The sequence below is a fragment of the Canis lupus genome, chromosome 36 (genome assembly GCF_011100685.1).
Source record: "Canis lupus familiaris isolate Mischka breed German Shepherd chromosome 36, alternate assembly UU_Cfam_GSD_1.0, whole genome shotgun sequence".
NCBI lineage: Eukaryota > Metazoa > Chordata > Mammalia > Carnivora > Canidae > Canis > Canis lupus.
The window spans coordinates 8,159,238-8,174,116 of record NC_049257.1 but is presented as its reverse complement, the minus strand read 5'-3'; the positions used below and the strand labels follow the sequence as shown (position 1 = coordinate 8,174,116).

Sequence of the window (14,879 nt, the reverse complement as noted above, 5' to 3'; positions counted from 1 at the left end):
TTTCCAGTATATTCGGTTTCTTTGTGTCTCTCTTGGCAAATGAATCCACTTTCCAGAATTTCAACCACTACCTGTACAGGTTGAAATTCTGAGCTCCACACCCTTCTGGAGCTCTGTTCCAGACTTCCTATCTGCCAGACATCTCCTAATGGCGCCTGGTAAGTCTACCTCCAAGTATGCTGCCTACACCCTTTATTTCCCTCTCCCATCTCTAAGCCTGTTTCTTAGTTATCTGCACTTTGGAAGAACACTTGTGAAAGGCTTACTTACAAACTAGTGTGCTACATGCTCTTTCTCCTTAAATTAGAGCCATTTAAAAATAAAGATAAGTATGATAGGAGAGTGCCTGTGCGCAGTCTCATGAGAAAAGGAGAGAGGAAAGAGGAGGCAAGGACGTAAACCTAGACTGAAGGGCAGCTAGTATTGGGAAGGAGGTGCTATCACAAGCTCCCTGGATCAGCCTGGCACAGGGGTAGGAGCCAAAACTGAGGGCCATGCCCAGCTAGCCATTGGCGTGAAAGTTCAAAGTTTATGGCTTTGGAAGAAACTGTAAGTTTTAATATACATATGTTTGTAGTAGTTTATGAATATTATAAATGTTTAAGATATTATCTAACCTATTTCTCTCACATTCTGAGTCACACATATTTTGAGAAGCAGACTTTTTTGTATTATTATTATCATATTTACGACATACAAAACAAAACACTGAACCTAACATTTAGCTGACCCTACCCGACTCTGAGTTTTAATATAGTCTGACTCAGTCCAACACATGCACAAACAGACGTGTGCACACATGCACAAATGATACAATGTTTACCTTAAGCCTTAGAAAAGTATTTTAATATGGGTAGCTGCAATGATTCTCCTACCTAATTTTAAATATTTTATTTATTTAAAAAAAACTTCCTATGTGACAGACTTTATTTATTGTGCGGGTCTTTTTCATCTTGTAGTTTGACTATTCAGGTAATTATCAGTGAGGCTGTCTGTTTTCATGAAAATTACTTAGATTTTGGTGGACTTCTTAAATCATCTGCTTAAAAGCCAGGGAAATTTAAATCTTTTCTGATGCTCTACAATCTATCTGATTCCTTTTGTTACTGACTCCTTTTCCTGATAGATAAAAATACAGCTAGCCTATTAGTTAACTGCAAGTCCCGAGTAAAGAATAAATAACAGATGAGCAGTCTCTACCAACACCTCAGCATGGCGTTTAACAGCTGCCAAAAGTACTGTATAATCTTTTGGAAAGCTTAATCGTTCCCTATTGCACTTTTCAAAAGAGAAGAGTAGTTATTAATCCTGGTGTTCACACAAAATTTTCGCAGTAGATCTTCATTGAATAAATAGTGCTGTTTCGTATAAAGATTTTGGTTTTATATAACACTTAACTGTTATAGATTAAACAAATAGCAATGTGTTAGCAAGAGGAAAAACTGAATTTGGTAAAGAAAACCATATTTTAGTCTGTGCTAAACTGTATATTTAATTGGTGGTTTGAAGAAAAAGAAAAATAGAAGTGTCTTTCCAGAGACTATGGAGTTCCCTTTTTTTTATATAGAGAGGGGTTTTTTTTCCTTCTTTTTTCTTTTACTTTTAAAAGAAAATCCTTATAATCGTTCAATTAATCATGTTTTATCTTTCTAAAGTATGTTATTTCTCAAATGTGTGGGAGAAGTTGGCTCTCCTAAGGAAACGTAATAGATTGTATAGCAGCCTTTCTCTTTTTAATCATTGGCACATTAGAATACTCTTCATGTTTTTAAAACAAATATTTGCCTGTCTAATATTTCATTTCCAACATAATTGCTCTAAAGCACTTTCATGATTAATATTAACTTATTTATGACTTTTAATTTATACATTTGTCCTATTTCCAAAGAAGTATATAGTGACATTGTAAAAGATACATGCTATTAGACCACTGAAATGGAAATAGAACAATTAAAACAATGTGAAGGGAAGTAGAAATAGTTGTATTGAAATTTTAAACTCACATTTTTCTGCAAGAAGGCAAAAGGAGAATACAATTAATGAAATAATTCTTATTGTTATTTTTTAAAAAAGAAATGAAACCTTTTGATTCCTCAAGAGAGATCAATTATTTCCTAGAAATGGATTATAAAATGAGCACATAATGCAAATATTTACCAAAATGACATTAACCAACATAAACATTGCATTTAGTGGTAGTTGTATGGAGGAAAAATGAAAATACATACATAATGTCAATCTAGAATGAAAACTTGGAGTTGAATGTGAAATGTTAATAAAGCAAAAGCATTTCAATAAGAGGTCTAACCTAATGAGGCTCGGAGAAGTTGGCTGTATTTTAATCCAACTTAATGAGTAATGCAGCCAAGTATACTCAGAGGAATGAGCATTTGCAGACTGAGCTTCTTGTAACATGATTTGTCTGAGTCACCAGTATGATGGGACTTTAAAGGCAAACACGTCAAGGCCAGCAAAGTTGGCATTGTGTTTAGTCTGTGTGGCTGAATGAAGGTCAACAGAATATGAATGAGATGTGTAGAGAGCAAATCAAACAGTCTGTTGTAGAAACAGTAATCCAAGCTTATCCAGCCAGGAACTCTGATAGGAGTGAGCCCTTGTGATGTGTGTAGACCTAGTTCTTTTTTTCCATCAGGAAATTACACCCTCAATTGATCTTACTTAGTCCTTTCTGGCTGAAATTCTAAAATTACTGTTTTTTTTTACTGTAAAAAATGTAAACATGTTATAAAAATAGAAAGAATACTATATGCCCATCTCCCTGTTTTAATAAAAGTCAACATGCAGCTGATGTTGCACACATAAGCAGACTGTGTCTCTGCCTTCCATTCTGTCACTCTGGATTACAGTAACTCCCCTCTCCCCACTTAGGTGCAATTTTGATTTCTGTGGTTTAGTTACTCGTGGTCAACCATGGAACTGGATAATCTGTCTGTCATCAAAAGATAGCCTAAAGGTAGCCTAAAGTTATGTCACAATACCTATGTCATTCACCTCGCTTCATCTCAACATGTAGACATTCTATTATCTCATATATTATAAAAAGAAGGGTCAGTACCTTATAATAAGATATTTTGAGAGAAAGAGAGAGAGAGACACCACATTCACATAACTTTTATTACAGCATATGGTTATAAAGGTTCTATTTTATTGTTACTGTTGTTAATCTCTTACTGTGCCTAATTTATAATTTAAATTTTATCATAGGTGTGTATGTATAGGAAAAAATGTAATATATATTGGATTCAGTGCTGTCTATAGTTTCAGGCAACCACTAGGGGCCTTGGAATGCATGCTCCATGGTTATACCATATATTTAAGCAAACCCCCCAAAGCTATAGCATTTTATATAAATATTTCACTATATATCCCTAAAAAGTAAATACTATTTAAAAAAAAAAACACTATAACATTACACCTAAAAACAATTGTCAATAATTCCTGTGACAGCTTGTTTCTAAGATGGCTATGATTTATTCTTGTTCTTCCACATATATGCTATTCTTCTTCTTTTTTTTAATAATAAATTTATTTTTTATTGGTGTTCAATTTGCCAACATACAGAATAACACCCAGTGCTCATCCCATCAAGTGCCCCCCTCAGTGCCCGTCACCCATTCAGTTCCACCCCCTGCCCTCCTCCCCTTCCACCACCCCTAGTTCGTTTCCCAGAGTTAGGAGTCTTTATGTTCTGTCTCCCTTTCTGATATTTTCTACCCATTTCTTCTCCCTTTCTTCTATTCCCTTTCACTATTATTTATATTCCCCAAATGAATGAGACCATATAATGTTTGTCCTTCTCCGATTGACTTATTTCACTCAGCATAATACCCTCCAGTTCCATCCACATTGAAGCAAATGGTGGGTATTTATATATGCTAGTCTTCTATCAAAAAGTAAAGACTACACCTCCATTGTCTTGAATCTAGGCTGGCTTGTGACTGCTTTGGCCAATAACATATGGAAAAAAATGATCCCATACTATTCCTAGGCCTTAACTTTAAGAGGACTGGACACTTCTACTTCTCCCTTGGGAGTACTGAGCCTCCACATGGACATTTTACTCCCTGCTGAAGAGACCATATGGAAAAGTGCCATGAAAAGGGACTATATGGAGAAACTATATATAGTTTTTATAGAAACTGTTTAACTGTCTCTACATATACAAACATTTCTCTCTCTGTATATACATATATATACACATATTTATACAGTCTTTATATGTCTATATATATATAAACACAGTTTCTATAAAAACTACATATAAATAGTCTCTCTATACATAGATAAATAGATATATATGTGTCTTTAGGTTATATTTATCTATATTTACCTAGAGTCAGAGAAGGGGATAGACCCAGCTATTTCACTGTATTGCAAGAGGTCAGCCTTATAATTATCCCTACCAAGATACCAGACATATCAGTAAAGACTTTCTGGATTCTCAACTCAAGCTCAGCCACCAACCAAATATCACTCACTGACTGCAGTAGACATTGTGTGGAGTAGAGGAATGGCCTAACTGAGCCCAGGCTAAATTTCTCATCCACAGAATCATGAATAATAAAATGACTACTATTTTAAACCACTATGTTTTGGTTTAGTTTGTTCCAGCAAATAGATAACTGAACATTTCCTTAATATTATCAAAGTCCAGTCAGTGTTCAACTTTCTCCAAATGTGTTGGTTAGAGTGGACTTATTTGAAGCAGGATTTAAATAAGTAACCCTAGAATTCTAAACAGTAATGAAATTACTTTATCTAAATATTTCCTGTTTTATCAGATACTATTATAGAAATTGCCTAAAGTGATTTGGTAGCTTTGTATGGATAGGTGCTTTGAGCAAAGACTCTATGTACATCACACAGATGAAAAAACAAAACAAAACAAACGAAAAACAACACACCAATCCAGAGAGATTAAATTAGTTACCAGAAAAATAGTACCTGAAATTTAAACCCAGGTCTTCAGATTTAAAGTTAATAAGGGAAAGTCTATTTTAATAGACTTTCCCTTATTCTATAAATGGGGGAGCTTTCATAGATTTCTATTACCATGCTTGGCTCTAATAAAACTCATTACTGAAACCACAAAGAAACAAATGTTTCCTTATTCCTCATTCTCATTTTAAGATGAATTTATTTCCCAAATGTGTCTCTCTTTTCAGTCTCTGCCACCTTCCTTTCATACAGGCTTTCTTGATCTCTCTTCATGTATCTATCTTTCTTAGTACCAAAGTCCTAATTTATCTCTAAGCCTCTGATCCTGCCCCCCTCTCATTTATCCTTGCTTTCCATTACCAGATGCATTTATCTAGAACTAACTTGGTCACCTTGCCTTCTCTGCCTGGTAAACTTAGCAATTCTTAAACCAATATTCACGGAAAAGAATATTCTCAAAGGGCCATAAGTTCTCATGGACAATCTTAAAAATTTGTGTATGATGCTGAAAACTCAAAACAAAATAATATTCTGACTCTGTAAGATTATCACTTAATAACAGAGTGCTAACTGACTTCAGTGCCTGTGACCTCATTTGGATTTATAATGAGACCTCACAGGGCTAAGTATGCTGTATGAATACAAGTTTTGAAATCATTGACTGGTAAAATTCATGAGAGAATTGAATGATATAACACAGGCACACCTATGTAGAAGTCAAAAGAACTTGACCATATAATTTGATACTATATCAATGACTGCAAATGCAAATGGATACTCCATTGCTATATAATAAATTTCAGTGATTTTCTATCAACGGGTATGTTGAAATATAACAAATGGACTAACTTTCTGAACCCAGTTCCAGAAATCATTTGATTAGATACTCACTTCATTTAAAATCCAGTAATGCCCCAAAGCAAATCTGAACTTCAAGTGAACAAAAACTTTTATATGGTATCAAGTAACACCATTTAAATGTGTTTTGAAGCCCAGTAGGAGCAAAATTTAAATTAAGAATTAGATCAGAGGATGCCTGGGTGGCTCAGCGGTTGACTGTCTGCTTTTGGCTCAGGGCGTGATCCCAGGATCTGGAATCGAGTCCCACATTGGGCTCCTTGCGAGGAGCCTGCTTCACCCTCTACCTGTGTCTCTGCCTCTCTCTCTCTTTCTCTCTCTCTCTCTGTCTTTCTGTCTCTCTCGCTCTCTCTGTCTCTCATGAATAAATAAATCTTAAAAAAAAAAGAATTAGATCAGATTACCCTAAAATAGTAAAATCTTTCAATTTTTAAAACTATTTTGACAACATTCTTTTACATAAAGGTATTGAAGTTAAAGATAGAAAAATATTTTACCTATTGGATTAGACCATACACATTAGCCAAATGTCAATAATTTTTGATTTACAGATATGCCAAATACTGAACTAATGATGATAGTTTGAATTCACTGGTTAGCAAATATTTTGTAATTCATTTATTTTTATTTTTGTCATTGTATTAATATTCTAGGCTTGTTATAACAAAATACATAAAATGGGTATCTTAAAACAATGGAAGTTATTCTCTCATGATCCTGGGGGTTGGGAGTTCAAGATATTGACAAGGCTGGTTCCTCCTGGAGGATCTGAGAGAGCGTATGTTCCATGCTTCTCTTCTAGGTCCTTGTGGCTGCCACCATTCCTTGGTGTCCCTTGGCTCACAGCTGTGTCTTCCCCCATTGTCCAATGGCATTCTCCCTATATGTCTTTGTGTCTCTGTACTCAAATTTCCTTCTTTTTATAAGGACAACAGTTATTTTTTTAATAATAAATTTATTTTTATTGGTGTTCAATTTGCCAATATACAGAATCACACCCAGTGCTCATCCCATCAAGTGCCCCCCTCAGTGCCTGTCACCCATTCACTCCCACCCCCCACCCTCTTCCCTTTCCACCACCCCTAGTTCATTTCCCAGAGTTAGGAGTCTTTATGTTCTGTCTCCTTTTCTGATATTTCCTACCCATTTCTTCTCCCTTCCCTTCTAATCCCTTTCACTATTATTTGTATGCCCCAAATGAATGAGAACATATAATGTTAAGGACAGCAGTTATTGCATCGAGGCCCACTCCAATCCACTAGGACTTCATCTTCCCTTGATTACATCAGTGAAGACCCTATTTTCAGTTAAGGTCACATTCATAGGTGCTGGAGATTAGGACTTCAACATACCTCTCTGGGGTCCACAATTCAACTCACAATAGTCATATTAAGTGCTGAAAGCATAAGAAGTTCTAACAGTGTGATTTTCATGTGTATTTACTTAACATTATAAATAAACTAATATCAGTTATCATTGTGATTCTGCAATAAGTATCTGTCCCTTAAAAGGAGTCTGTATTTTATTCAAGTGTGAGAAACCCCGATCTAAAGGAGAAAGCCAGAGATTTCTACCATATTCGATTTTCCACAGCCTATCACTGTTTCTCTCCACTGCCGTCTCCACCACAACTTCCCCTGCATTTTGTCTATCTACAGCATAAGGCAGCTTATAATTCCTCAACACACATCATTTCATGCCTCCCTACCTTTGTTCATTCTGTTCCCTCTGCCTATAATATTCTTCCCTTTCCAATTTCCTCATCCCAGCAACTGCATTCTTTTCTTTCCCCTACTCAAAATATCAATTCAAGTGACATCTTTCCCTGAAAAGCCTCTGTGGAGACCACCCCCTTCATCAGCACCACCACCAACCCAGGAATGGATGGACCTCACCCAGCAGGGCTTCGAATCCTTGGCCTGCATGTCTTTTTCTCCCAGTAGACCATAAACTGCAATATCAATGACAATATCTTCCTAATTTTTCAGTCTCCAGCCCTAAGCAAAGTGGTCACCTGTTAAAGGAATGCTCGCATATGTGGAGTGGAAAGGGCTCCATCCAGTTTTCACTTCTCGGGAGATGTTCCATGGGGCTGAATGAATTCTAACTTCTACTTCTGCTAAAACAAGTATTCAAAGTGCCCTACGTGTGAGATTGTTATTAGGGGCATGTCACTGTCACTTAAGCTGGAATCAAACTCAGACAAATATCCCTCTTTTTAAGAATAACTTTTTTTTTGGTTCTCTTTGAATAATTACATACTCTTTTTTTAATGAAAGAAATTTGTGAATTTAGGGTTTGGAAATTTCTCAACAGTTCAAAAATTTTAGCCAAGTTTTGTCAGAGTGCATAAAAGAATCTACTGTGAGAAGGAACTATAAAGGTAGAATGGGTCCAATATTTTAGATGATTTTTGAGAAGCAAAATGAGGATTTGGATTTTACTTTCTATACTCTGAATCATCCTTGTTTGTTTGTTGTTTGTTTGTTTGTTTGTTTTAAGGAAAGGATACTACATAATGTCACCTTAAGAGATGATCCATTCTTTCCAGACCAAAATATTATGGGCTGATTTTCGGTACTGAGCATAACATGATTGGAGTTCTAACAGTCTGCACTAATCAACTTACAGACCTTCCAAACATTCTTCCTCTTTAGAGTTAGAGATTGAGATCTTAGATTCTGAATATATTCAGTATTTCAGAAACAATGAACGACTTTATTTTCCAGATTTCTTTTTTACTGATAATTCAGTCTTTTCTTATAATAGCTTATAATAGCTTAAAATAAAGACCTGTTGAAATTTGCTCTGGACTGAAAAAAAAAAAAAAAAAGGTTAGTTTCTATATTATTATTTTTTTTCAAAGCAAGTTAAATCAGGTTAGCTGTTATTTTAAAACACTTTCGTCTATTTTAACTGAACTCTTCTATTACATTTAAAAATCATGTACCTCATTTGTGGTTATTAAACTTCTCAAGTTCTTTTTAAGATAAGAATGGTAACTCATTATATACGAAAAAAAGTATGAGATATGACAATGAAAATAAGATCTAAAATTGAAATTTGCCTATATATCATTATAATCAAGTTAAAACCTACAGGGATAGAATTACCAAGAACACAGAAATAACACTCTTTGACTAATCAGTAGGGAATTGTCTGAAGTTCTTCCTGCAGAACTGATAATACATTAGCTGTATTTAGGAGAATCTAGCCTAAGAAAATTTATTTAGTGAAATTAACTCTGACATAGAGCCATTGCATATATGTGGGATATTCATAATGCAAGAGTAGAACCCACCGCTCCCTTAAAACATGTCTCTATGTGCCATTTGTGGAGCCATCTAAAAATTTCAGTTTTTGTAAACCCCTATATTAAGACTAATTACATTTTTTGGGTAGCAAGATAACCTTTTTGCTTTGACCTTTGTTCTTGAAACTTAGTCTAGAGTTACCAACTCATGAGCTTTTTTACTGCATTGTGATTCAAGTTTATTTTTTTTTTATTTTATTTATTCATGACAGACACACAGAGAGAGGCAGAGACACAGGTAGAGGAAGAAGCACACTCCCCATGGGGAGCCGAATGTGGGACTGGATCCCAGGACTCCCGCATCCAGGCACCTCATAATTCAAGTTTAGTTCTCATTTTTTCAGATAAACTATTTTGATGATCTATCAAAAGATGAACTACCTTGGTCTACCCAATGTCTCATCATGTAGAATAAATCTCAGGGCTTAAGTGCCCATTGGTGCTAATAATCTTGCAACATTTCCAGATCAATATTCTGAACATCTCCTTGCACCATTCTATCTTTATGATTCTGTAAATGTGATGGAGGACAAAGTACATTTGTCCCAGAATATAAAATATTCTCTCAACCTCAAAAAGAGTCCTTTGTGTTTATTTTAATCTCATGTGCCTTTTTTTCTACGTTAAAAACAGATTGCAGGTGGGAAAATTCAAATTAAAGATTTGAATGAGTTGGATTTAAGTTATCAAGGTTTAATTATGAATTAAATATATGTAAATTAAATATGAACATGGATCCAAGTAGGCTGCTTCTATTCATTACATACAATCTTTTCTAAGGTTTTAAAACTGAATTACTCGTGTATCAGACTGATTTTATGATTTTCTAAAAACAGCTATGTATTTTTATTTCTGAGTAGTAGTATGTTCAAAAAAAATAAGTAACCACTCCTTGCTATATCAGTGACAGTATTCATTACTTTTCACTGAAAATCGTATTTATCAAGAAATACCAATGGGAAAAAAAAAAGAAATACCAATGGAGTTTTCTGGAGTCAAATATACTGCAAAGTGGGGGTTTATATTGGGGCCTTAAATGTATGTTTTTCACACATACTTCACAATTACATGCATCTTGCCTAATAGATTTTGATGTATAATTACCTTAATATATTTATAGGTTAGGAGATTAAATAATGACATTTTTACGTAGTGTGCCTATTTTCTTTTTTTGTTCAGGTTCTCTCTTTAGGAGCAGATGTCCTGCCAGAGTATAAACTGCAGACCCCACGCATCAACAAGTTTACAATATTGCACTACAGCCCCTTCAAGGCTGTCTGGGATTGGCTTATTCTGCTATTGGTCATATACACTGCTATATTCACGCCCTACTCCGCAGCCTTTCTCCTCAATGACAGAGAAGAACAGAAAAGACGAGAATGTGGCTATTCTTGTAGCCCTTTGAATGTGGTGGACTTGATTGTGGATATTATGTTCATCATAGATATTCTAATAAACTTCAGAACAACATATGTAAATCAGAATGAAGAAGTGGTAAGTGATCCAGCCAAAATAGCAATACACTACTTCAAAGGCTGGTTCCTGATCGATATGGTTGCAGCAATTCCTTTTGACTTGCTGATTTTTGGATCTGGTTCTGATGAGGTAAGAGCTGCTTAAAATTCTTATTTTCTGAAAGATTGTGATTATAAAAGTGAATCTATTTTAACTGCAAAAAAAAAAAAAACCACAAGTGGTTGCTTTATAAACTTCTCGTATCTCAGAGATGAAATTCATTTCATTGGAAATGCTATAAAATGAAATGGGACAATTTTGGCACTGCAAATACTTCACAATTCTCTCTATTTTTGTTAAGAAGCACTAAAGATTATCTTTTAACCAAGAAAGCAAACTTTTGGGAAAGTGTTTCATAGCACATAACTAACATTTTCAGGCTGTAAAATCTCTACATGTTAATTTCATGGTTATAAAGCTGTCAAAGATGAAGATGTCTCTTTCTTTCTTGACTCATAATTGTGGTTTGAGACAGCAGGAGCTTATTTTATGTTCAAATTATGTGGAACATGCATCTTCTAAAATGTCTTGTTCAAAACTCTTTCTCTTAAATAATATCCAGCTTGGAAAGTACTTCTTGTGTTCCCATTTTCTTATAAAGTTGGAAACTTCAAGGAAGTTGACAAGTACGCATACAATGCATTTTCTGAATAGAATCCATACTTTAATCAGATTCTTAAAGGGTTCTTTGATCCAAAAGAAGTTAAATTCTCCTAAAGTCCCTCCATTTAATTACCACTATTTTTTATTGTAAATAATCTTTCTGGATTCTATAATGGAAAGATTTACAGAAGATGTGAAAGTAGTTGTAAGGGCATAGCTTGAGAAAGATAACCTCAATGTGTTGAATTTTAAAAATTAAGGGTACTTTTCTGAGAACCCCATTTTTTTAAGAGGAGATCAAAGATCCAAATGCCTCCTGCAGATGTTTGCTCCCTGACCAATTAAGGATTCAGGATAAGAGAATCCTCCTCTACCAAGAAGAACAACTGGTTTAGAATTAATTCTTTCCTATAGATAATGTCTGTTGAACTCTGGGCAGTTAGGAATAAGGCAATGGAGGGGCATCTAGGTGGCTCAGTCAGTTAAGCATCAGATTCTTGGTTTCAGCTTTGGTTGTATCTCAGGGTCCTGGGATTGAATCCTGCATCAGGCTCTGAGGAGTCTGCTTGAAAGATTCCCTCCCTCTCCTTCTCCCCCTGCTCCTCCCTCAGCTCATGCTTTTTCTTTCTCTATCTCTCAAATAAACAAATAAAATATTTTTTAAAAAGAGCAAGGCAATTGAGTAATATATTCTTCCTAGATTCTACAAACCTTACACAAAGCCTCAAACCTAACTCTCCTTATCTGTAAGGATAATACTATGACCTCCCTCTTACATTGTTTTATTTATTTTTAATTTGAGGCTCTAATGAGATAAAATGTGTGAAGCTCTTGCAAAAATAATTTTTTAAAAAGTTAGCTACTGTTAAACTACTTAAATGTTTCATGTTAAATGCTCATAACCTTGGTTGTTACTTAAGAGGCAGGAAAGCAGAATATTTCTTGATATTTACCTTTATGAGTTTCTGACAATGGGTGATCCATCTCACTCTTTTAAATTTAAAAAATGTACACCAATAGAAAATTAAATTTCAACTTGGTGAAATAAAAAAAAATGGGTGGACAAATAAATAGGTAAATAATATTGTTAGAGAATGTTGATTTACTGCTGAGATTTAATCAATAACAATCAAACCAGTATTTGGAAATACTGATTAAAACCATTAGGGTAGAGTTTCTAGGATGCAACATTTGAGTAGTTTAATTCCAGTTACGATATCACTTGAAAATAATAAAATTAAAATATATAATTTAGATAATCAATGTTTCAGGCAGGACTTCAAGAGAGCTGAAACAAAAGTTAATTGTGATTCATTCACATTAGTATAGGATGAAATAGTCTCTGGGGAAAATGGTGTCTGGACTATCTTTTCCATGTAGCATCAAAGAAAAAATGAAGTTTGCCTCAAAGAAAACAATGCCAGTTCTCCAGTCCTATGTGCTTTCATGGACTCCCCCACGTTCCCAAACTTCTCCTCATTCTTTTTGGATGTGACATGATAATGGGAAGAGTTCTGGCTTTGGACTTAGACAGACCTGGGTCTGACTCTCCCCTTTGCTACTTATGTGCTATATTTTGGCAAGATACTTAACTCATTAAGATTTCATTTGCTTTTCTGTAAAATGGTGAAAGGTATCTTCTTGTGATTTTTAAAAAATAAAGCAGTATATGTAAAGAGACTAACTCAGTACCAGGTACATAGTAAGTGTTTGTCAAAGGTTACTCTTCTTCTTCCCATTCCTTTGGATTAAAGTCTCTGTTTCTTTTTCTTTCTTTTTTTTTTTAAGATTTAATTTCTTTATTCATGAGAGGCACAGAGAGAGAGACAGAGACACAGGCAGAGGGAGAAGCAGGCTCCATGCAAGGAGCCTGACATGGGACTCGATCCCAGGTCTCCAGGATCATGCCCTGGGCTGAAGGCAGCACTAAACTGTTGAGCCAGCCAGGCTGCCCAGTCTCTCTGCTTCTTAATAAAGTCTTCCCTTAAACTTACATGTTACCACAGTAATCCGTAGATAACTTAATCATCTGCTCAACAAATACTTATTGCATGTCTATGATCCTATGACAGTAGATTAGCTACTTTTCTAGGAATCTTGAAGAAATGGGAGACAAAAAGGAAATATTTTGAGGCCAGTTATTGTATTACAAAGGATAAGAGCATGGGGCATACTGTAGGGAGAAGTATGTATCATGGATAGCAAGTAGAGGGGATAAGGGTGTCAGCTGTTGGGCTGAGTTGGCTATAAAAGGTAACAACAAAACTAATGATGAATTGGCCTACTTTATACATTTTTCAAGAGTAATAATGAAGACACTTCTTTTATTTACAAACTATATTAAATAACTAAAATCAGGTTTTAAATAAATAAATAGATTTAAATAAATAAAAAGATTTATTTATTTGAGAAAGAGAAAGAAAGAGAGCCGGGGGGTCAGGCAGAAGGAGAGAACCCTCAAGCAGACTCCCTGATGAACACAGAGCCCAACCAGGGCCTCAATCCCAGAACCCTGAGATCACAACTTGAGCTGAAACCAAGAGCCAGATGCTTAACTGACTGAGCCATCCAGACACCCTTATAATGAGACTTTTAATTAGGCTTTTCAATACCTAGTGGTATTTCAGAATACTTTTCCAAAAGTGTATTGTGTAATGTAGTATGAGTATTAAAAATATTCAGCATCCATTTTTGTTTCTGGCAAAAAAAAGAAGAAAAATGCTTCCAGAGAAAAGAGATCTTATATTCAAAGAAACTAATTTTGGAAGTTTCATCACATGAATATGAAAAAGAGAAAACTTTTTGGGATTTTTGACCCAAAATTAAATGGCAAATCCTAAAATCATTAAGCTAGAGGTCACTTTAATGAAAGATTATCCAGTGCAATGCTTTTCAAACTAGGGTACCCTAGAGGTGACTGGGAGAGTTAGCCTAAGTTCAGAGACCCTCAAAAGTGGGCATCAAGACAGATTGATAAGACTCAGAGCCATCTACTCTACTATAAAGAAGCATTAGCTCAATTGTATCACCTTACTAGTTGGGGTTTCATGTAATTGTTTTACAAATTTTAATGAGAATTGACTTAATTCATTTTTACATTTTCAGAAAGTGCTATGGTAACCTCTACTTGAGTAGGTTCATTCATTCTATAAACATTTATTGAGAACCATCTATTGCCAACATGCTAGACCCTGCACTTACAAAAAAAGAATAGGACAAGGACCCCACTGTCTGGATCTTACAGTCTACAATGAACAGCATCAGATGAGCAGATAGAGTACTGTCCAGTAAATGCTTTCATAGTGCCATTCACAGGGGGACATGGAGCATGGGAGGGTTCCTGAGCTATAAAGTGTTGGGTCCCAGTCCTATCAGACCCAATATAGCAAATATTTTATAAAGCCCCTTTTTATTATTGTTAAATACAAGTCATAAATAGTATAGTATTTTATACACATAATTTAATAAATACAATATATAATACCCACTCTTAATATAAAGAAGAAATAAATGTGTTCATAACAAAATACCCAGCTGAATATATAAATACTTCAGGCATGTTTTATTTTATTTTAATTTATTTATTTTATTTTATTTTTTTTTTCATTTTTTTTTTTTATTGGTGTTCAAT

At 34.8% G+C, this 14,879-nt stretch overlaps 1 protein-coding gene across 1 annotated transcript in view; it reads left to right on the top strand.

The window, feature by feature from the left end:
* KCNH7 (potassium voltage-gated channel subfamily H member 7) overlaps window positions 1–14,879 on the top strand; it is a 479,507-nt gene that overhangs the window by 385,228 nt on the left and 79,400 nt on the right. Inside the window, exon 7 of the mRNA XM_038584668.1 lies at window positions 10,310–10,735. Coding sequence (XP_038440596.1) covers window positions 10,310–10,735 — 426 coding nt within the window. The remainder of the gene's footprint in view (window positions 1–10,309; window positions 10,736–14,879) is intronic.